The sequence below is a fragment of the Contarinia nasturtii genome, unplaced genomic scaffold (assembly GCF_009176525.2).
Source record: "Contarinia nasturtii isolate CC-2019 unplaced genomic scaffold, AAFC_CNas_1.1 Cnas_scaffold_493, whole genome shotgun sequence".
Taxonomy (NCBI): Eukaryota; Metazoa; Arthropoda; class Insecta; order Diptera; family Cecidomyiidae; genus Contarinia; species Contarinia nasturtii.
This window is the reverse complement of record NW_022197846.1, coordinates 3,323,582-3,348,815: the sequence shown is the minus strand read 5'-3', so window position 1 is coordinate 3,348,815 and position 25,234 is coordinate 3,323,582. Positions and strand designations below refer to the sequence as shown.

The 25,234-nt window shown below is 34.1% G+C and overlaps 1 protein-coding gene across 1 annotated transcript in view; it reads right to left on the bottom strand.

Annotated features, from left to right (window-relative positions):
* Positions 1-24,919, bottom strand: part of LOC116339332 (netrin receptor unc-5) — a 52,169-nt gene extending 27,250 nt beyond the window's left edge. Inside the window, exons 1-6 of the mRNA XM_031765153.1 lie at positions 24,904-24,919; positions 22,967-23,166; positions 22,599-22,677; positions 18,875-19,045; positions 12,745-12,792; positions 9,782-9,877 (exon numbers count right to left, since the gene is read on the bottom strand). Of these exons, the coding sequence (XP_031621013.1) occupies positions 9,782-9,877; positions 12,745-12,792; positions 18,875-19,045; positions 22,599-22,677; positions 22,967-23,166; positions 24,904-24,919 (610 nt within the window). The remainder of the gene's footprint in view (positions 1-9,781; positions 9,878-12,744; positions 12,793-18,874; positions 19,046-22,598; positions 22,678-22,966; positions 23,167-24,903) is intronic.
* Positions 24,920-25,234: the final 315 nt, after the last annotated feature.

The window sequence follows — 25,234 nt, the reverse complement described above, 5'->3', positions numbered from 1 at the left end:
GCAAATACAACGGTTAAAAAAGTGTTCGGAATCAAAAAGTCCCGCGTGATGTGCACACTCTTCGCAAACTACACAAAATTCCTATTAAAGTGAGGCAGCGCTTAACCACACCATTATATTAGCAATGACAAAACAGCTAAACAACAACCAATTTCAAACAATAATCATGGCAAAGAATACGTTGCGAACGTTACATGAATGTGTAATCGCGACAATTATCATCACTTTTATTCACTCATTTCGCCAATTTTAATCCATTTTCACGATACAATACTATGCCATTTTGTAGTGATATGAAGCAGCACTTCACACACAAAATCACAGTGTGCGCTACTGCGACTTTGATTAAACAGTTTGAAATCCTATCCGCACATATATGTGGGTTTATGTATTTATAGAGGGAGAGAGAAAGAGAGGCATACTTTGTGCTTGACACACGCAATGGACGAACTTTGATATCAGCCAATTGCAATGTAATCAGCATACTTTACCCGTATATTCCATATGCATTCCATTGCAATACACTCAATCTTTCTGTCTTTTGAGGGCGCGTGCGTGCGGGATTCAACATTCATTTAAATACGCTTGTTTTGCATTGTGATTTACAATTTGCAAAAATGAATTTTCGAAGTCACAATGCAGCCAGCCAGTCAGGTTAATTTACACAGTTTAGATTCAAAATCATTCCATTTATTTTCAAACATTATTAGAAATTAAACAATGCCAACCAGTAACAACACCTTCGATGCAATGCCATACAATTGATGATGTTGACAACGATATCACTGCATATATGTATGGTTTTAGCCCATTGGCAAAAAACAGATGAACTAAAATCATCATGCACATACATCCATAATGGCATTGAATATGTCAATTTTCTCTCTGTTTTTTATCTCTCTCAATTCAATCAAGAACCGCGCGAATGCAATAAACTGAATCAAAAGCGTTTATACATCTTGTCTCGCTTACAGGCGATTTATTGAATTTGAAACGGCAAAGTTTTCAATCGTTCAAAAGTTTTCATATAGAAATGTTGTTCGCATAGCATCATTTCCATATAGGCCTTGTTGAATAAATGATGAATCCAGACGATTTTGCCAAATTATTTATACAAAGTTAAGCAGTGTATTTTGGAATAATGTCCAAACACAAATATCACCATCAATGTCGACTGTATGATCTGTTACGATGCGTAGCGATGCACGCTCAATACGATAAATTGTAAAACAAGAAAATCAAAATTGAGTATTAAGAAAAATACTGACACAAATTTCCCGACAAACAAAGTAAACACAACACAGTTTGCTAGATGCAATAAACAGATTTTATCGTCGGGGCGTTGCTTCGTCGTGAGTTGGTTGGAATTACATCAAATACAGCCAAGCGCATCGAAAAACGGTTGTTAATACACAAGCATTTCGTCGACAAAACTTTACATCAAATATTAAATTTATTGAAAAAGCCACAAATTTCCGAGAACTTAAATTAACTCGCTTTCCTCGCGCACACACACACACACATACACACGCATGCACACAATTCCTTTCGCTACCATTCGCATTTGGTTCGCACAACATGAGAGTTTTCAGTGATTTCTTAATGAAAAATGTGTGCACGCGTTTATAAAGCTCTTTCGTTTGCTTCTCATTGGCAGCTCTTCTTCATTCAACGGCACATTGTAATTGTTACAATATTTGTGTTGTTAAAACAATTGTTTAATTTTCTTGTCAAATGGTTTTGTGTTTTCGTTTCATTTTCCCAGCTTACATGCACATTCACACATCCACACAGGCATAGCGAAAGACTTTCGAATGTTTTCTTGTTGTTTCAGCATCCAGTATGTATAGAATTGTGTTTATCTTTCATATGTATTGCATAAATTTTATGAAACGTTCGTTTCATGTCGGCCATACCATTCGAGATTTTTTTTTGTACTGAAAGACTACACTGTGTTTGCGTCATTTTTCTCCATAGTTCGATTTTAAGCATCTTCAGAAATGCATGGAAAACGATTTTAGATTTTATTTTGTTTTATATTGAAAACAATGTTGATAAATACTATCAATTTGGTTTTGTCTACATATTTACTGAAAATAACTGTGTAGGTAAGTACGTAAAAAAAACTATATCGATAATATGTTTGAAAATATACGAAAAGCATCGACGATCAATGCAATTTGCGGTATAGCTGTTTGCGCTAGCTTAAATTGAGCAAAAAAATGAAAATAGCAAAGTGAAAATGTTGTTTTTACACATTGAGCTGATTATTTACTTAAAATATTTCGATTGGGATCGCGTCACTGTTGAGCGCTTCATTGAAAAAATTGCTTTTAGTTGAAGTGTCAATTACGGGTGGTTTGTCTTCATATTGTTGTGTTGCTCGGCGCTGTGCTTTTGTTTCTGAATATTTGCACACTGTTTGGTTCTTTTTGTTTCGTTCGTGTCATATTTTGTGTGAGTGTCTCTCTCTCTCCCTCTCTGTATGTATAAAATGTATGTAGACGATTGAGTGTAACGAAATAATTAATGGAATTCTTCCCTGGGCAATGTTTTATAAAATTCAATCGTTGAAAGTGTGTACTTTTCGGATGTGATGCGATGTTTTCGCTGTTTACATAATTCATTTTTCAGCACAAAATCGTATTAGTTCACTTGCTTGCAACCGTTCAAATATATACACAACAAATTGATGATCGCGCGCGCGAAAGAACAAATTTCTCGTTATGTATTTTATATACATTCGTGTTGTTTTTTTCTGTTCTGTACAATTTTTCTCACTTTCAATCTGTCTCTTGATGTCGCGCTGCCACTCAAATTGTGTGCGCACTGCAACTATTTCTAAATGTTAAGACGACTAAAGAGCATTTTCCGCATTTTGTATAAAAATTGTAATGTGTTTTTCACCATAAAATTACATTAAATTTCGTTTCATTCTCATTCGAGAAAAATTCCCATTTCTCACATTCGAGCCACAGTGGCGAAATTCAAACGAGAGAGACAGAGAAATTGAGATGCAACAGAAAAGTGTAAGAATGAGAAAAAAACAATACAGACAAAGATTTATTCACCCAATGCAGACACCTAATGTTGCCGGAAAAATTGACTGCTGCTATTCGTTTCGAGTCGTTTTGTCTCTTCATTTTCGTTTGGCTTCTGTATAATTTTTATGTTCATTCTCAATTTTCATATGGCTCGAGAATAGAAATTCAACGGCATTTCTTTCAGGGTCAGAAACAGATTGCAATGGATTTCGTTGTTATTGTTATATTTGTTTCAATTTTTATCACATTTCTATTTTTATTTTGACTTGATGATGTTACCGAAGTAACATCGTTTCAGTCTGTCGCTGTACCGTTCCGATGTGTGTACATAAATCTGATTCGCTGAGACTTATGTGCAATGTGCACGTTTCCAAATCGTATGTATATGTGAGAGGGCAAGTGTGAGAGATTTTCAGCATTTCACAATTGTCTCATCCAAAGTGAATGTGAAAGACTACAAGAGACTACAAGAGTATTTTTGTGAATAATTTATGAAGTAAAATGGATGAAAATGTCAATTGTCTTACAAAGTTGGGAAAAACAACCATTTTTTTCACTCAATTTTTTTTCTTCAAACCGAAAATGTACTTTTCTCTCGTCGAAATGCTGCCATTTTCTTCTGCCCCCTTAATATTCTAATATGCTTACATACGGCGGTCCTTGTCAATTGATTTCCTTTCATTTTAAAAGAATTTATTCACTGAATCGAATGATTGCCTTCTTATTTCGTATTTGCAAATTATCTGTTTCGCAACATCAAACAGCTGATGCCAGCATATTTTCAGTTTCGCGAGCATGTGTGTGTGTCACACCAAAACAAAATTTACATTTTCTCCGGAACTTTTCGCATCTAAAATAGAGAACAAGTTCATTCAACCAGAAGAAAATATATGCTTGTGAACATGGACACAAGATACATTGCCAACTCCAAATCGTGTCTGTCGCATTTGTGAATGTCGAAAAGTTTGGCTCAACACTTTGCATTTGTATTGGTTTTTGTAATATGTTGTGATTTTAGCGCCTAAGCAGAGTTCCAAAAGTTTTTATTTTTGGTAGTTGCGAAACACAAATTGAATATAGCAAAAGAAAAAGAGATGAGTTTTAAAAACAAAATCAATTTTTTTCTCAACTTTTCATTGCTCTCGTGTTTTGTTGATTCTCGCTAGAGTTTTTTTTCTTTTCTATCGCTGCATAGCCCAAGAAAGGAGCTAACTGATTTGTTCAGACAGCAAGTTACATCAAGATTTCGTTCAGTTGAGCGAGTAAATGGTCTGTAAACATCATTAATTATTATTTGAACGAAATTTTTCATTTTAAATTTTTCGTTTGCCACTCTCTCTCTCTTTCTTGCGCTCTCAATATTAAAATATGCGAAATGAAAAAAAAAAGTTGTTAGAGAATCGTGTAATATATTTTATGCATCGCGGTTACGTCATAACAAACTGCAAGCACTTTAGTTTGGTGGTTATTAATTTTGAGTTTATCTGGCGGCAAATTTCTACACGTACAGTTTCTTTTTTCGGTTGCATACAATTCGAAAAATTATTAATGACTTTGAGACGAACGCGCCGCGCCACATTGACTTCACCGCTTAAATTATGATGATGATGATTGTTTTTCGACAAAAATTTGAATTCAACCATATCTTTCCGTCTCAATGTATAGTCGAATCAATTGTGCAGCCAGAGCACGAAAGACAAACTGATTACAATCAAAATGCACGCGGTTTCATTAATTTCAAATGAGCCAAACAAATGACAATCACACAAAATAAAAAAACTCTCAGAACTATGGTATTTTTAATGTTTCGAGATATTTTTTTTGTGTGTGAATCGCTGTTTTATATTTTGAAATATTTGTGCATCTGAAAAAAGCAGTGTGCTCATTTTGACAGCCATTTAAAATAGAGTGTGTTTTTCACTTTAAATTCGTCGATGTCGGGACGTGAGACGAAACAACAGTGTGAGAATGATGTGAATGAAAGATATGGTAATCATAAAAATGGCATTACAATTGAGACGTAATCATTCATGTTCAAAGTCAAACGAAGGAAATTTTTTGATTTCATTTTATCAGACAATATCTAAATGATGTTGAAATGTATAATCCTTTGAAGTAATGTTTATTTTTTTGTTGTTCGAGTGTGTTTCCGATTTGGAAACGGCGATTTAAAAATAAAAAGTGATAAAGTGTAATGACACAGAAATCATCTTTCGCTGTGAATGAAAGAGAAACCGAGAAAAGTAAACAAAAATGCAGGATATTCATTGAAACGAAATTTAATCATTAGATATGTAACGAAAAAATAGTGTTGAAAATTCGTGTTTTTTTCTCGACTTTATTTGCTGAATCCAAAAACTTCAACACAACATCTTTCTCGGGATTTCACAGAACGATGCAATAGGTAATTCATTAATTACACAAAAATGAGAGGAATGTTGAGCGTTCTGTTCACGCCTGAATTTAATGAAAATGATGATTATTATATTTAAAAAATTCTTCTCAACGTCTTAGACGTCACATTTTGTGCCTCGCGACATTGTCGCCATTTCAATTTCACTGGAAGTCATAACATGAATAATTGTTAAATATGTAAAATTTTATGGGTTTTCATTCTGCGTCAACGAAATAAAAACAACAATAAAAAAAAAAGAATTCGAATGCGCTGTAATTATCAATTTCCAGTAATAATCAAGTCAAATTTATTGTATCACACACACCGTGCCGTTTGTTCATTGCATCATTTGTTGTCTGCTGGGCCTCGTCGATCGTGTTTCGCTTCAATTGAACTTTATATAGACATATTTTTGGCTTGCAGCTGTATAACACTTATGTAATTTATTCACTCTCGTGCGCGTTAACCAACAGAGCTAACGCGAGAGTTTATATACATAAATACACGTTTTAATGCTGAATTTTCAATTATGAGTGAATTAAGGCACACAAAAACACCAAAGTTTATCGAAGAACAAAAGATTCGACAAAAATAGGTTGGTGGTGGTATCTTGACTATTCGTGCACAGAGACTATTTGACTTCGATGATGAACATCGAGTGAGAGAAGATAGAAAAACACATTTCTTTGAGACAAAACAAAAACGGAAAAGAAAAACCAACTTCTATCGCATTCTGTCATAACTAGAAAAGAAAAAAAAAATATATTTTTGTTGGATGTTCTTCAGTATATATTGTTCTTTTTTTTTCTTTGCTTTCCTTCCATTTTCGATTTAAACTTTGCATAAATAATTACTTCACTTGCAGCGCGTGTATTGTCTTCCAAGACATCGCGCACTTTAATATAAGCGCACGACTTTTTGCCCTCCAGCTAATTTATTCAACGTCAATTGAGACCTCAAACCGACTCTCTATGAGAGTTGTAGACACATTTTTATTTCGGCAACGCATGTTGATGTTAAATGTTCATTATGACAATCAGCATGCACAATCAAAGCGTATTCAATTAACAATCGATAAACTATATATTAATCATGCATCCGATTATTATGAATTTTCATGGCTGTTAATTTATCGGATGGAAATGAGATACATACACACAAACAAAACAAAAAAATAGTGATGTGCGCCATTCGAACCTGTAAATTTCATTAATTGACGCTAAGTGTATGGAAGTAATATTTTTAACTGTTCGATTTGTAGGGGGAAAAGAGCGTCGCATATAAACCAATTGAAGCTCCCCGCGTCGTAATTTACGATATACGGCTGCATATTTCAATTAATCAATAGTGCTTTTTTATCTCTGTGTGTTGTATTCCATTGTTGTTGGCATTGTCTGTTGTTCTCGCATTGCTTTGAATTCCCTTCCAATTCATAATCATAAATTAAATGAGTTGAAACCCAATCACACAAATCAAATTCGATTCTTTAATGAAAATGAAATGTCGGCCAACGAAAATATATATAACATGAAATCGAATATACGTATGCGTGTGTTTCAATTAAATTGAATTGAATTTTTTGGCCAATTATGCAACAATATTTGCATAGCCATCGCCGTTACGGCGCAATTTAGCTTCGAAAAATGATGTAGATTTTAAAATTTCAATACAAACACACGCACACACTATTTTTTAAGCGATGATGATAATAGGCACACTTGAATCAAAACAAACCAATGTACTCACTGATTACATTTCAATTTTACCCAAATATTTGGTTATGGCATTTCATTTATTTATTCGGCGATCGTGCACGAGTACACGCTGGTTTTTCTTTTGATTTCGAAACCGAAATCAATTCAAATCAGATGCAAAAAGTGTCACACATTTTATTCTCAGACCGCATTTCAATGGACATATATATATATTTATTAAAATCAATTAATTATTTCGCTTATGAAAACAATTAAATTTTTATTTTCCCGAAATGAATTGTGAACGGAAGAGAGAAAAAAAAAATTAACGTCAAACATTATGAATTGCCATTAAATTGACGAAAAATGGTATATACGTATATAATAATTTATAATTTATATTAAGAAATGTACGCACACACATCTTTAAATATCAAACGTCGTTCAAGCAATTGTCTCGTACATTGCGGGGGTTTCACAAAAACATTGTCCGCACACATTTTAACTCTTCAATAATAATAATATAGACATTATTAACGAATTGGTTGAAATTATGCGTTTTTATCAATAAATAAAGAAATGGTGAATGAAGAGAGAAAAAAAAGTGGCCCGAAATTATTGTGTGTATTTATTTTATATGGAGTCTATTGAATCACAAATAAAGCCATTTTACTAGTTATATATTGAAAGCAAGCGAGTAATGGGACTGAGTGAGTATACACTCATCCACATCATAAACCATTATAATGTATGCTAAATTGAATAATAACGGCGTACGGCATTTCGCTTCAATGAATTTATTATGTGTTCAGCATTGAGATATTGAGTGCATTTTTGTGATGAAAATTATGATGTTGATGATTTTGATTTGTTGATCATGAACGCGCGCGTCCATTAAGCCACTATCCTTGAAATACTCTCGTTTGCTCTTTCTCTCTCTCTCTCTCTCTCTCTCTCTGTAGCGTGTAATTACCATAGTTTGCAAATGATTTAAATAACTGAGTTCATGTTGAGATCATCCGTTCTCCCGTTTCTGTTAAAATGCCTGAATTGTGTTCACAATATATTCAATTTATCAACACATGGTTACGGGAACGAAACATTTAAATTTGCAAGAGGAAAAAACGATGCATGTCAATTGTTCGATGTACGACAATGGTTGTCGTTTTAGGATAAAATTGTGTATGTGTGTGTGCATTTAGTATTGTGTCGATACGATATTTTGCCAATGCGAACATATTTTTACATGAGTGTTTTTCAACATTTAATAATCATAATGATAATCGTGCATTACATTTGCTTAAAAGCGTTTAACAAATTGCTGAAGCCCATGAATTTTCGTACACATATCAACATACAAAAAAACAAGCCATTCAACATTTAAATCATATCGTTCTCATTTATATCCCATGTTGATTTCGCCATATCCAATCGGCAGATTTGGTTTTTTGTTGTCACAGTTGTTGTTTACTCACATAAAATGCGGGTGTTTTGTTTATTCTTTTCGATCATTCTATCTCTACATCTCTTTCGCACGCGTCGAACAACTCTATCAAATAACACAGACCAGGCCGAGTGTGTTTAGTCTTTATTTGCTCATCTATTAATACTATACGTCTGTCCATGTAGAATTCTTGTGTTCATTTGCCTATGCTGTGGTGCATTTTCATAATTTTCAATAAATAATTTAATTCGAATGTAGTTGGACCGTGATTAATATCTCAATTCGATTACAGAGCATTTATTTAATGGTTTTATTTGGATTTATAGTATCACATTTCTCTCTCTCCTTCTCCCTCTCTCTCTGTATGTGTCTGTTTCGGGTAAATTGAAGTTGTGCAGCAATTCACGGACGCACACGCACGCTTGCATACAGGCTCGACAATTATTACTATTGATATAATCATCATTTTTTATTATCAACTCAGTGTGGAGTTCGACGATCAGACCGAATGAAACGCAACTTCGACAGATTATTATTAATTTAATTGTGTGTGTGCCAATTGAATGCGGATGAAATAATAAATGAGAGACCGGGAACAACTGCACACAACAACCGAAAAAAAAAGGATGAACGCGGCGAAAACGATTGTCTGCGCATCATAAGGGCCTAATTGTGTGAATTTTTTTCTCTCTCTCGAATAATACGAGCCAAGTTATGACGGTACGATGATAAATTTAAAATAATTACAAACATTTAATAACACACACACACAGCAACGATGACAGCCATTCTTTCGAAATCAGTTGTTTCTCATCAAATTGTACGAATCGATTTGAACTACTTTCAATGAACTTAATTGTAGCCAGCACTTCCTTTGTTTACATTGAAAAAAAGTCAATAGTGAAGTGAAAAAAAAATACTTGAGAAGAAAACGTTTCTTTCAGCGCAAGAAGTAATATTGTTTGATCAGAAGCGATCGTGTAATTGAAATTGAGCACACATTGTGCAATAAATTGAATTGCGGCAACAACAAACAATAGTTATTTCATATTTGTATGAAGTAGCATGAAGCACAATGTGGATTTTTGATTGAATTTCGGTCAAACGACAACATGAATATTGTCTTTTGAAATCGATCTTATTCTCGCTGTCCAGTTTTTTCTTCTTCTTCTTTGAATGAAGATGAATTCTATCGGAAACTTACCTTCTTTGACAATGCTACAATTTCCGCCACGGCATCCGGCCGCCAGAGTATTTCCGTACATGAAATTCGGTTGATTCTTGCTGGTCACATTATGAACTGCAAAAACGTATACGTATTGAATGAATGATTTTTCATTTTGATTTCAATGCTCAAACTAATTTTAAGTGGACATATGTTATTAAATTGAAATTGAAATGGACACATCATCATACATCTTCATTGTTTGCAAATCAAATGTGATATTAATGTTCTAAATAAGACTCTTGCACATCATTAGATTGATAAATGATTAAATTGATAAATGTCAATTTCGGTGATGAACATGATAGGACTTCGAACAGAAGCCCATTTACGTCTTCCATTTCGCATTTATTTCATGTGCTTTTAATTTATAAAACTACATGATAACGAAACGAGACACGAGCAGAATAAAAAAAACTCGAGCAAAACTAAAACGAGTTCAATCGACATATTTGGTCATCAACAATTACTTTATCTCCGATTCAATTAGACCAATTAATCTTTTGCAAAGCGTCTCACGAACAAGTTTTACACCAGCGCTCATTTTTCACATTGAAGTTCAATTAAATTGCTGTCCATTTTTATTTGCAACGCTTTCTTAATGCGCGCGCTTGAGTCTCTTGTTGTTCATTTGATGTTGATCCATTTATGTGGAGTTGTGTGGCTTGGATTTTATGTGAAAATGTCTGAATTTCCATTTGAAAGAGTGTTTTTATCAGCACGTTTATCAAACGCGCGTGTGCGCATCCGTGCCACTTCCATAAATAAATAGAAAAGTACGTAAAAACGACAATTGAAATCAGGACAAAAATAGTATAGCAAATTTAATGAATTCGTTGATCAACAAAAAAAACGCTCTTATAAAATGTTTGGAATGCGGAAAAAAAGTATGCGCGCGTGAACGCTTGAGAAATTCACCATAATTATTATCAAATGTAATAAAAAGATAGCAAAACACAAATTCGAATCAAGACTGCAAATGAAAAAGCGAAGAATTCATACCTTTTGCTTACTAAGGCGCAAAATAAAATGAATCTCGTTATAACATGTGAACGCAAAAAAAGACACAAAAACTCAGCACATACTTTATTCCGAATTATAAATGGGTACATCGCACAAAATGCCACACTATTAATAATAAATGAATTTTCTGTTCGTTTTTTCCACATATGGGCGCGCTCACATTGTCGGTGGACACATTTTCATAATTTTTTGACAGATACACATTTACCGACATTTACAAGCATCGTGTTTGTTAATGGCGATTTTCGTGAGCCGGAGACAATTGTATGAAAAGCGTGCGCATCAACATCATCATAAAAGAAATTTTCTACCAAGAAAAATGAACGAACCGCACACGACAAGAAAAATGACATTTTAAAAAGCAAACGAGACACTTTGTGTGTTTGCATTCAAAATGTTTTGCACCACTTCTATTTTGCACCATTTTCACAAAAACAGGCGTATAATGTCATCACATTTTTTTTTTTTAACGATTGTGGTTTTTGTTGGCTAATTCAAAATGCAGTCGACGAAAATTATCGCGCGACAAAAATGCGCTGTTAATATTCATCGGAATGGTAAAACTTGAAATGGTTTTTATCGTGTGTCTTTTTAGTGACGGACGGAGACGACAATGTAGACAATAACAACAACAAAAAAATTGGCATGAAAAATAGAACGAATATTTTTCATTAAAAATGCTGTAAAAAACACGTCCCATTCATTAAATATTGATTGACCATTTGTTTGGGTCGTGTGAGAGTATTCAAAAGCTTTTTTGAGTTGAATATGGCGAAATGAAATATTCATGTTGAACTTGATTCAATTTTGAGAGAACCCATGCATGGAAAGTTTTAAACTGCATGCTGATTGGTTGGATTCTATGGACGTTCAACTGGACATTATGAGAGACGTGAAATGGAAAAATGAAAAACAACACTAACATGTTGTTCCCCTGTGGTTCAATTGTAAACAGTCAAAATTGAAATACTTGGTTGTCAAGCTAACAAACGCGCTAAAGCAGCCAATTTCAAAATAATAAACATTAAAATGTATCCACAATTTTAAATAGCTTGTCGAACATTCATTTTGATTATTATTTAAATTGTAGTATAAATCAATTCGCGGAAATTAAGCGTGTATATTTTGCGGCCAGACTTTCTTTTATTTGTTGTTTGCTCTCTTTCTCCTCTCATCGAAGAAACCGCACCACGTATGGACTTTTCTTATTATGGGTGTAACCACATTTCCACGTGTAATCGGGAAAAATTATAAACTTCATTTCAATGTACTTTGTGGTGGTTTTATTTTGTTTAACATTCTTTGGCAAAATGTAAGACTAAAAAGAATTTTTTTTTATAAAAGAAACTTTGCAGACACAAAACATGGGAAATGATAATGAAACACGCACTTTTCAAATTGAAGAAATGAGTTAAGGGAGCGTTTGACGACGTACCGTCGAAATAAATTGGCTCCATCGTATTTGTAAAAACGAAAAATTTGAAAGCAATACCGCATAACCGCGGCCTCATTGAGAAGGGGTGCGCACACTAAACTGTCAATACAAAGAATTTGAAAATTATGCATTTAAAAAAAAAGAAAAATGAAAAGCAAGCAAAACGTTGAATGTCCGTTATAAAAAGTTAATATTGGCTTCGGGCAATTCTTGTTGTCGTTGTTGTTATTGTTCTCTCATTGTAAACTCGAAAACGATTCAATGCCATAGAATGGCGAAGGAAAAAAAGGTAAAGTATCAACTTCTATTGTGTTTTCTTCGGGTTCTATTCGCCAAAGAATGTGTGTATTTAAAAAAAAAAAAGAAGAAAAAAGTTGAATAATAATAATAATCGACCGAAAGAATGTGAAAATAATGTACGGAATTTATGATGAATTTGCAAACAATTTTCTACATTTCCATTCAATCATTTCATGCTACTCACCTCCCATCAATAGATCGAAACTCTCCGGGTTCACAATTTGAATATCCTCTGAATGACCAAACCAAACGAAAAACGGCAACGATAAAGAAAAAAAAATGAATGAAAAAAATGCTACGTAAGTATCAGTTGTTCCATGACAAAAGAGAGAAAAAAAATAAAAAATTGCGAATGAATTTTAAAATGTTTTTGATTGAATTGACAAGATGACGGAAAGTGAATTGAATCCTTCTGCTTCGTATTTTTCATTTGCAAATTATAAAGAACTAGCCATTTATTTTTCAATGCAGACTGACGGAAATCATAAATAAACAATCAGATTTAAATATAAACGCTTTATTTTGCAATTTATCATTTTAATTGCACAAAATGTCATGACAATGGGTTAATTGAACTGAACTTGAGACAATCGGCTTTCGCGGTCTATGACCGTTTTCTTTTTTTTTAATTTATTCTATTGCATGGTGTATACGTGCATATTCATGATTGCAAATAAGAAAAATATCAATTCTTCTGCGGAGAAGAAAGAAATATATGTGATTGTGTTATTAAATTTAATTACTGTGCAGCCGATTGGCAAAATTGACAGTTGTTGAATCGTTCGGATCACGGATATGCATAAATGCTACCTTAGACCATACGCGCCAAACGAATAACAAAATGCGATTTAGTATATGTTCAAAGCAAGCAATAATCATAAACAATTTCCCCCCATACCAAAGTGACGTTTATTCTCTCACTCTCTGCTCAAATTGTTTTCACTTTTATTCATTTAAAACGCTTTGCATGCTTTAAATTGAGCGCGAAATGGAAGAAAAAAGATCTTGATTAAGTGAAGCATCGATCTGGTTGCAAAAAAACAAATAAGAATATTTTAAGTAGCGAAGAAAAAAATTGAGAAGCAAAACTATAATTATTATGGTATGAAGCCAAAATAAGTGATCGTTGACATAACTATATACGGTTGTTGTCGAAAGCGAATGAACACATAAAAGTTTGGCACGATTGCAATTTATCAAGTCTCGCGGTATGCAAAATGTACAATTTACACAGACACAGTTTTAAAATACGATGTTTTAAGAAAAGTGCTTTCGATTTGGTGTGTGTGTGTGTTTTTTCTGCATAGCTCAGTGCTCAAATGTTCATTCGTCCATTCATTTCGTTCGTTCATAGTGCGTAGTGATTTAATGAATGTGTGTTTGGCATGAGTACATGCAGACACGATTCGGTCGTTTTGTGTTAATTTTTATTGCAACTTAAAATCTATTTAATTTGCATACAAACGAAAGTTTAATGGCAAAAGCATGTCAAACGATTATTGTTTTTATTTTATGCACTTGTTGGTGGTGTCTTTTTTTCGAGTATGTGTTTATATCTCTGTTTTTTTTTTTTTTTTTGAAATTGTATCTCTTTGCTCCGCATGTTTCATCTGTCAATGCAAAATATATGTTTATTCAACGCTGTTGCACATATTACATGAATCATACAAAATTAATGCAAAATACGAATACTTTTAAAAATTTATTGAAAATAATGTGCGTGAGTAATTAATTCAAGAGCATATAATTAGAATCCGCTGACTGTATGGGATGGATGCATTTTGATCATAGATAGAGAGATAGAGAGAGAAAATGTGTATGCAGTAACAAAGCGAACAAATTTTTCGCATGCGTGACTCTAATTCTACATAGGATTGATGATTTGTGCACATTGAGAAAATGAAATGTACGTTTGTTTGAGTACTTTTGTACCAGTGATAGATTGCAAGACGATGTATAACGCAAATAGATTGATTTCGAGTTGAAACAGATGTGAACAATGTATATAATCCTTTGGCATGTTCACATAATACACATTTCATTGTTCGATCACATCGATTAAAATGTTTACTGCAAATGAACACGAGAGTGAGAGGGAGAGAGAGTCAGCCGTTACAGTTTCAAAATTGAGCACAAAAACGAGTTAGATCTTCAAGTGCTGATAATTTAATATTGATATCTTGTTTAATCTGGAAAAATCCATTTTAATGCTAATGTCTGTTTTGTGTCTAATAGCCCCGTGTGTACTGTTCAATTCATCCCCATTATTATTTCGGCAACAATTACAGTCGCATGCATCATTGCTGTGAATTAAAACCACTTCACCGATGAACCGGAGACATTATATCCATCAATTGAACAGAATGAGTTCATATAATATATAATTTCGATTTTGATTTCGATAACAATGCTCCGGGATACGCGCTCACACATTCAATATCAATTCGGTATGGATTTGGTGATGTGAGGTTGAACATGGTTTTCCGCATATTTTATGAGTACATAGCAAAAACTAACTGTTCAACGCAAATAAAAATCAAAACCAAGAAAGACAAAGAGTTAGCGAATGTACGGAGGAAAAAACGCACGCACAAACTAATAATTACAAAATAACCCTTTTTTCAACCAACGGGTGCATTTTATCCAAACATAATAATTCATTGTCACTATTAGCGTGTAGCCCAAGTGTGTGTGTGTAGACGTGCGATTGTGCCCTAAACGACATGGTATAATATGACTCTGTGGCGACAGATTATGTAAAATCAACCCCAATCATATCGGATTTGACCAATGTTGTAGTTTCGACGAGGTTGTCGCCACTCTCTCTCTCTCTCTCTCTCTCTCTCCTCTCTCTGTTTCTATTTTCTCTTGCTTCTATTTTTTTTGATGTTTCTGTGCGACTGAAAAATCTAATAAAAAATCCTATCGCGATGTTACATTGAATGAAAAAGTAATTGCTAGTTTGGATAAAATAGAAATAAAGAGAACGCAACGCACGACAAAAAAAAAGTTGGATATGGAATCGAAAAGGAAAGAACATGTACGCGTCGTGATGGCAGCAGGAACTATAATATGATTGTTCAGACAATTTGCATAGGAACTGTCGGGCCAGAGCAATGGCAAAAATGAAAAAAAATGAACTGTTCAAAGGCTTGCTTGCATACAATAGCAATGTTTCAATTTGGTCTTTTCTATTTGGTGTGAGTGAATTACTGTTGCGTATGCGACTCTCGTTTACAATACGGGCAAAACAACTCGCTACGCATATGAACCCTATCAATATTATTCATAATTCATTTTTTTGGTCTCTTGTTCGTCCGTTTTCATGTGATACGTAAAATCCTTCGATAGCCGGTAGCCTTATGCAATCATGAACGTATGCATACACCTAATGGGTTTAAGTAAAATGATCCACAATATAGAAACCATGTCGGTTTCATTGAAAGCACCAAAATATTAGGCAAAGTGTGGATTTAACAACGAATTAGTGCGATTCTGATGATCGCATCAACAACAACAACAAAAACAATATGTGAAATGAAAATGAGTGGCAAGAAGTTGACTTTCCTCAGTAGTATATATATTGTTCAGAAAGACGATGGACGATGGCAGACAATTAGCGCATTGGATAAAGAAGCAATCGGGGGGTTGGTTATACCGGAAAATAAGTTGTTGTTTTTTTGGTCTACGATAGCGATAAAATATGCACGTTTCTCGACAATTATCTAAGTCAAATCTAATGCTATTCACACAAACACACCATTTGCTTCGGCAATACAATACAAACGCAATTTTGTTTATTCATTAAACTTTCGATTATTTTGTGAGCAACGGTGGACTCAGCCCGAGTCTAAATGAAAATCGTTTTCTTAGCACGTTTTTCTTCTTTTCATGATCGCATTAAATTTATGTTCTCGCACTTATATATGGTCAGAGAGCGAAAGGGCGAACGAGTTAAACATGGATATCATTTGACGGTTGCATTCGTTCAGTCGATGTTTATGACACTCTAAAATGTATGGCATGAATTGTCGGGCGAGAATGTTCTGAATTTTCTCGGTGCGTTCAAGAACAACCCATTTTACGATGTGTCGCGATTACAATCTCTTGTACCGTTTGGTTGCTTGTTTTATTGCTTGTTCGAAATTGTTCATTTATTTTCTCGAATCGCCTTTGAACAGTGTTCAGTTTCATTGTTTCGAGCCATCATTCATTTTGGATTGTTTATGGGTTTTTTTTTCTTTCGTTAACGTTACGTATGTGTGCTTGATTGCGTACTTTTCTTGGACTTGCACTATATTGTGTGTGCTTCTTGCTTGTATGCTACAATGATATACATCATCCATAAAGTGGATTGTATTAAAAAAAAATAACAACAATCGAAGGTAAATAGACATAAACCTATTTTCACTGCCATTTAGCATGGAATCATTTCAATTTCATTTTCGATGCAGACAAATTGACAGCTAAACGTGGGGAGTTTACCATTTGCCAACGTTATGCCACAGTTGCCACACACACCCATCCATATTCAGTACTGTATTGTAAATATGTGGTATGGTGTACTCGGCGGCCACTCTTGGTTTACGTATATTGGCTACGGTTTCAGAGTTTGGTTTTGATTAACGTTTTTATTTTTCCTATCTCTCTCCCTCTCTGCTCTTTTCTTCATACTGACCCTGGCTGATCGGTTTTAGTGGCGAACAAAAATACAAACAAAATCTCATGAACGAAAACGAAATAAAGTGTTTTGGTTTGTTGATTGTACACGTAACATACAAGCAAGCTTTTACTAGATCGACATGCAAAATCACCATAATTCGTATTCGTTGTCTCGAATAGTCGTCGTTCTGTAGACATCGATGGATAACATTTATGTTTATTTATTTGAGCCGCTTGACTCATTCAATAGTTGGAGGTTTTTTTTCGTGTGTTTTTCAGAGTATTTGCATTTCAGTTCATGTATGTTTCCTTTTTTTTTGCATTTGTAACGATTCTATGTGTATGCGTTTTTTCACCTGCACAACATGGTGTGATGAGCTAAGAGCGGATAAATGTAATCGCATATAATCGTCAATGGGTTTTAGCATTGTGCAACCAGACAATTTTTCATTCATTACACTTTTTCCAGTATGCGCAACTCTTTTGCGAATGACGACGATTGAAATTGAAGTGGTGTTTTTGTCGGTGCTGGTTGCTGCTGTTGCTTATTGTTTTGCAGTCTTTTTGGTTGTCGTTCTTTCTGCGGTTATCGAGACGACCATATATTATTTATGGTACTTTTAAATGGTTTGTTTAGTGTGTAATTTTTCCCAACCACACGCCAACAATGTTCTTTCTTCGTTTTCTACTATTCTACGGTACTGAAACGGTAGTGGTGGTGGTGGTAGTGCTGATGGTGTTTTTTTTTTTCAGTTGCATTCATTTTTCATTTAAACTTTACATTTGTTTTACGTTATTTTCCCATTAAACTTGTGCGCTTTGGATTCTTTTCTCTCTTCTTGTTATCATTCGGGTTTTGTGATTCACCCACAGGCGCACATACACGTTAATTACACTTTGATCTAAATTTTGAAATTGTTCATACAAAACTATTAGCCATAATCTAACTTTCATTTTGCCATTGGTGAATATATTCGAGCTGTCTGATTTATTTTCACCACAAAATTCAATGCACTTTTTCGTTCATGCGAACGTGGGTGTGGGTGTGTGTGTGTGTGTGTGAGGGTGTGCTTTTTTATTCGTTTTCATTTCGATATAATGTGTGTTTGCTAAAATCGGCTGCACTATTGTTCTAATGGGCAATAAAAGCAATAAAGTTAATAAAAAGTTCCCATTCAATTCGCATGTAAACGAGAACTTTTCAACATTTTCAAATCACAATCTGCAATCATGTTATTTCAACCGACACCGGTTACACATAGTCGAACGGAATACGGATGATTGCTGTTGAAAATTTGCAAACAACACTTTCTATCGAAAGTTTTTTGGCCGAACATATGTAAATTAGTATCCCTAAATGGGCTTTCCATTTAGACGTTGTGAACACAAAATGGATATATTTTTAGTGTATATGATATGGCTAAACACTTTAATTAATAAGTTCCTCGATAATTTATAGTCAAATATACCCATTTTAGAAGAAACTAGACATTTTAATCGAAAAATAACAGCAGAAACCATAAACGCATATAAATTATTCAATTATTTCCGTATCTCGTACATATAGAGCGAATAAAGGGTGAATATATATTGTTGTTACACTCTTGGATACTCAGTATAATACATAAAAAAAAAAATTAAACAATTTTTACCTGGGCATGGTAAGCAGTCTAGAGTTTTTTGTACGTTGGGACCACTGCATGTGGCACCACCATTCAATGGCATCGGATTATTGCAACTTCGTGTACGCTTTTGACCAATTGGCGATCGGCCTGGGCATCGACATTCTGTCCATTGGCTCCATGCACTCCAACCACCATTCACTAAAGAGAAAATGAAATTTCAAGAAAAAAAAAACGAATTCATTAATTAGTAACAAAACTCGTTTAATTGTATTGCTTTACACAGAGGCTTTAATTAAAAACACCATTCAATACTATAAGCATAAATTAGTCAATTTTTAACTTGATTCGGTGAATTTCACTTATTTTTTGTTTTCTCGCGCATTTATGAATATTCAATGACGAATTTACGGTGAAAATTAAAGAGTAGAAAATTAAGATAGGCCATTTGCGCGCAAAAAAAATCAAAGACAAACATTTTTGTAGTAAAATTCTCGGCAAAATGTCAATATTTGTATTCATTGGTTTTTTGTTTTGTTTTTTCAATAAATGGACACTAAAACATGCGTCTGAGTGACACCAACCATTAAACATACATGACGGTGAGAGAAAAACAGACAGACAAAACGACAAGACAGGGCCAAAAATACTACATCGATTCGTGTCAAATAACTCAATGTTGGCCTCTGTGCTGTTTGCCGTGACTATTTTAGCCATCTCTCACTCTCTCTCTCTCTCTTTCTTTATTTTCAAATAATATATAGGTTCTCATTCCTTGGTTCACATTTTACTCGAATCACATTGCATATCTCATTATTTATTTTCAACAAAAATATATCGTTATGTGCGTGAATGTGCATGTTCGAAACTGATTTTTATGGGAACAAGTAAATTAAGAAATTCTCTTTAAACTGTGGAAAAATCTACATTTTGCGTTGAATTTGTGTGCCAGAGAAAATACGGCGAAAAGACGAGTTACAATTTTTGCATAACTAAATTGTTCTGTTGTGAATCGTGTGCTGTGAATTGGTCGTTTTGTCTTAAATGAATGTGTGTGTGCCGATTTATCTGACATTTTGAATATATATGGCGATTTAGCTGGATGTTTTGATTTACTTCAATCTACACGTAATTTTCTGTCTCGCATATACGCCGTTACATTTTTGCTTTCGCGTGGTATTTTGTTGTTTTATTTCTGCCGTATTTTTTTTTACTTCCATCGTATTTTCTCTGTGGTTTATTTGAAGAGAAAACAGATTGTTTGTGAAGAACGGTAAGAAAAGGTAAATTTTTTTTTATTCTCTTTCGTGATTTCGCGCGCGCATTTACACATTAACGACATGAAAAGACACAATTTATACATTTTAATTCCTGTCCGGAGTTTTTCCATTCTTCGATCGATCGTTGTGCTTGCTGCGCTGTGTTTGCAATTTTTTTCTCTCGTCATGTTGCTCACATTTAATCGTCGTTCGGAACTAATATCAATAATGTTTCACATAAATTGTCTATGGTTTAGTCAGCGCGTGTGCAATTTTCTTGACAAAATGCATCATCGCTACAAACAAAATGATGGTAAGCAAAACGACCGATCGACAGTGCGCTGAACTGTACTGTGTGCAATGCCATTTACACCAAGCGTAGCATATACTTCTAAATTGCATTATATGCACGGGATTCAAACGGATTTTCCTTTTTGTATGACGATGTATACACTCTTTTTTTTCGTGTGTATCAGGCTGTCGCCACTTATACTTTCCGTAAAGCGTGTTTGTGCGCCAGTTTGTGTACTACATACTGTGAATATTTCAATTGCTTGCAAGCGCGCATCCATATGTGCTATTTCGTTTATGCATAATTTGTATTGTTTCTCTTGTTCGAGTTGTCGTCAATGTTTCGACATTTCTCTTGGTTTAATTTCTCTCTCTCTCTCTCTCTCTCTCTCTCTCTCTCTCTCTCTTCACGTCTTCTCTGTCGTTTGATCGCTTCAAAACTATGTTGTATGTTTTTTTCTTCTATGTTTTCTAAACGATTGCTATTTGTTTGTTTCGAGCAACACATATACACGCCTCATTGCGCTGATTCAATTTTTCACTGAAGATTGCAAGGAGTGAGCAAAAAATACACACAAACACACATTGAAAATTCTCCAGCATCGCTTCGAAGTATAATGAAGGCTATCATGAAAATAATTGCACGAACTTATAAAATAAATGAAGAATATTTAAATAAATTGGAGATGCCATTGAGATTAGTGTTTTGAATGGGTGCGACTTGCATCACATCGATTTACTTATTTATTGAAAGTCTTCGAGAATTTAGATTTTTTCTTTCTCTCGTCCGCTCGAATTTTGCTATAAATTGTAGCTCAATCAAGAAAAAGAATGGTGACATAAATGCTGAATTCCTCCATTCTTCTTCGTCGTCTGTTGCCGTTTATTTTCTATGCATTTGGTAGATTTTTGCATAGAAAACAAAGAGAATATGTGCGGCAAATGTTTTGAATTTTTTTAATGCGTCCGCATTTTGGTTGTGCATTCCAAAGCAAAAGAAACAGATTAGTATGGCATTTGAATTTCTATCATGATGAAGTATAGGAGCAGTCGCATGGAACTTCATTAGTCTTTTTTACTGTATTTTTGCTTGGGCGTTATTCTCTCTCTCTCTCTATCCCTCCCTCGCTGGATTAATAAGTATATGAAATGTATTTTAATGAAAGAATCAAGAACAAAATGAGAAAGAGTAAGTGAAAAAAAATCAGCCAGATTGTAAATCGATAGAGGATTAATATTATGTAGTTGTTTTAATGTAAGTAGTGAAACTAAGCGAGGCTCAGTTGAATCTTTTTTTATTCGTCTGTTCTTGAATTTTTTTAACATTGAATTTTTTTTTATTGCCTCACTTCTTGTGTTTCGTTCATTGATTTCCAATGAAAACGCCAACAAAACAGACTATGTATGCAGCAAGAGAAAGAGAGAAAAAAGAGCTACGATTTCAATGGACCGCACACAATGATAACCATATGCCTCAATTAATATTTGCTCTGCTGTTTTTTTGTTGTTGTTGAATTTCTTTTGTTTCATCTTTTATTCAGTACTTAATGTATACACATTTTATAGATATATTGAGTGAGAGTATGTGCATATAACTGAACTACTGTTAAAACGCACACACGCAAAAATACCATCGATTGATACAGAGTTCGCCAGACGAAATCAAGAAGTCACCTAATCGAATGGTTTCAGGCCCTTGCGCGATTCATTTACCCATCGGGATGTGATACGAAAAAGCACTGCGTGAGTCAGTGCATATCATTCGTTTGAGACATAAAGAAGTCTGTATTTGCAACAAAAACACCATATCATTTAAATGGTTTTGTGTTCAGAAGTCCGACCAAAATCTCCAATAGTAAGAATAGGGGAAAGAGAAAAAAAAAATCTCGAATAAATACCGTGAAATCGGCATTTGAAACTCTCATCTTTAAATTAAATTTGCATCCACGAATTTTTGATTTGTTTAAATTCTGCGAATTAAATTGAGCGAATGTATCATCGAAATGAATCGAAAAAAAGAGACTGCAAAAAAACGCACAGTATTATTGCTTGTCGCGAGCCGATTTAATTCCCATTTAATTCCACAGCCCACAATTCGTGGCATTAATTCCACAGCCCATAGTATTGAATGGCATTGGGCATCAAATGAACACTAATATTGAATTTGAAATTCAAACTGAATCGACTAAACGAACTAAACTTACCATATACGGTTAATGAAACTGGATCAGATAATCTTTTTCCGGCGATGTTCTCAGCAACGCATGTGTAATTTGCCATGTCCTAAACCAACCAACAACGAAACATACAAGAAAAAAGACAACGACATCAGCAAACGAAATTAACAAGAGTACATGAGAATAAAGTTTAATATAAAATTGGCGATTTTTTATTCATTCTGCCAAAGAGAATGAATTAGTTTGGTGCTGCTGCACAACGAGAGTTCAACGGTTGGCGTGAACATCTTTTTGTGAGCATGCACACGTATATCGAGTTTGATTATAGGCGATAAAAATAAAATGTGAAGGGAGGATGGTGGTAATCAATGTTAATGGCATCGAATCAATCATACCGTCATTGATGCATGCGTAATCAGAACGCTTCCCTCGACGGTCATCAACACCGATGCATCCTGTATGAGAGGTGATCCATTTTTCAGCCATTGAATCTTCGGGGCTGGCACACCATTAGGCGGGCTACACGATATTTCAGCACGTCCATTAGCCTCGACGCGAATCGATTGCGGTGAAATTTTGAACTGCTTTTTCAGATCTGCAATAAGAGAGAGAAAGAGAAGTAAATAATATGATTATTATAAAAGCTTTATCATTTTTTGTGAGGTTTTTTTTCTTGTTCGTTTCGTTTATTCTAAAGGTGCGATTTCATGTAGAAATAAATATTAATTGCACATATATTCACCGTATATCGCTTATAATATACTACGAAAGAGGTGGAGAAATCACTTGGAATTCAGTGTTCTTTTTTTTTGGTATGGGAACTGTCTTTGCCGATTTATTACAAATGATGTGTCATTTATTAGAAAATGTAAGTGGAATAGAGGCGCATCCAGGCATTTTTTCGATGCAAAATACAAGACAAAAAATGAAACAAGAATGTGCTTGTAATTTTCGCCATCAAACATGACCCGAACACCCGACTCATATACATAAAAAACGACCATAACACTTAATGCAAAGTTGTTGTTGTTGTTGTTTTTTTGCTCCACACCGCCACAATCATGAATCAATCAATGATCGTTCTCTTCCAAGGAAACGAAAGAAATGTGCTTGTTATTTGTTTTATTTTTTCATTGCGGTTCGCCTTTTTTTGCTTTCGAATGTTTTGTTTCGACATACAACAAAATGAGAAATCATATATATATACAAAACACCTCAGCCCACGTATATTTACCCTGAATTCAATGGTTTGATTGGCGGCTCCAAAAATTAAGAAAAGCCACATAACATAAAAAATGACTTGAACCAAAACCAAAAATTTGATTCAAAAGTATCAATTGTGTATTATGACAAAAAAAAAAACAACAACAACAGCACTAACAAAATAATAAAGAATTATGGAATGAATTGAGTGTGTTCGATTGGCGTGTGTACGTGTACGCAATTGACTAACCGATTAAAATGCAAGACAAGACACTTTAACATATAAATTTCGATTCGTTTCACATTAAACATGTTATGTTTCGTGAATATGTCTCTCATACATCGATCGAACCCTGTGAGTGAGTGAGTGAGTGAGTGGCTGAGAGAAAAATAAAGAGCCAGAATGCCTTTGTAATTTAAATATAGGCAAATTGTTCACGATTATTCACTAATTCACGAAATCACATCGATTTGGTTCGTTCTTTTCTTTTCAGTCGTTATACATACATATATATATATTATTTTTTTCGGCTTTTTGACGTGCGCATTGTTTGTGAATTAAGGTAACACGTTTCAACTTCTACGAAATTCAAAATGATTGTGTCGAACTTAATAAAAAAGCATAAAATAATAACAATAATGCACGCCGAACGATGAGAAATGAGAAAACGAAGAACGAAAAAAATATATATGTTGATAATTTTGTGAAAAAAGACGAGCGTGAGCACGACAGAAAGAGGAAATATGATTTTGATTTATTGTCAGTGTTCATTTGATTGTAAACTATCGATAGATTTGCATTCAGTTTATTTCATCTGTTTTATTTTGTCAGATTTCGTGATATTTGTGTGTGACTGGATATCATTATAATATTGAAACCGTTATGAATGCAATCAATTTTTACTATTTCTTGATTTTTTCTTCGTCTTTTTTAAATCATCGTTGAACATTTCATCGAACACGTTATCACACTGTTTGAAGTGTGATAGACTCTAATTTAGTCCAATCAATCGTGGCACAAAACGAGTATGATGGCATGACAAAAAGTCACTCGTTTACCTAATCGATGACACTCCCGCTGGTATATGATGTTCAAATTAATGGTGATTGCAAATGCAAATGAAATTACCAGATAAATTTGCCATTAGGCAGATCGAATATGAAACAAAAAAATATTGGTTGAGCAATGAACTTTCGAAATGTGTCATTGTCGACTTGCAGACTGTTCTGTTGTTTTGTTTTCGATCGGAAAACTTTGATTCAATCACGACCGATTTGAAAACTGGTCATGTTAAACAGGTCTATTTTATTACAATCAATTAACAACAATTCACTTGAAGTGTTACAAAGCAACAAATTATTTACAATCATACGGATTACTCAGCAATTAACATGTTGGATTAATCATATTGAAGTTTTTTTTTCTTCGTTTGGATTAATGAAAATGTGTGAGATATTTC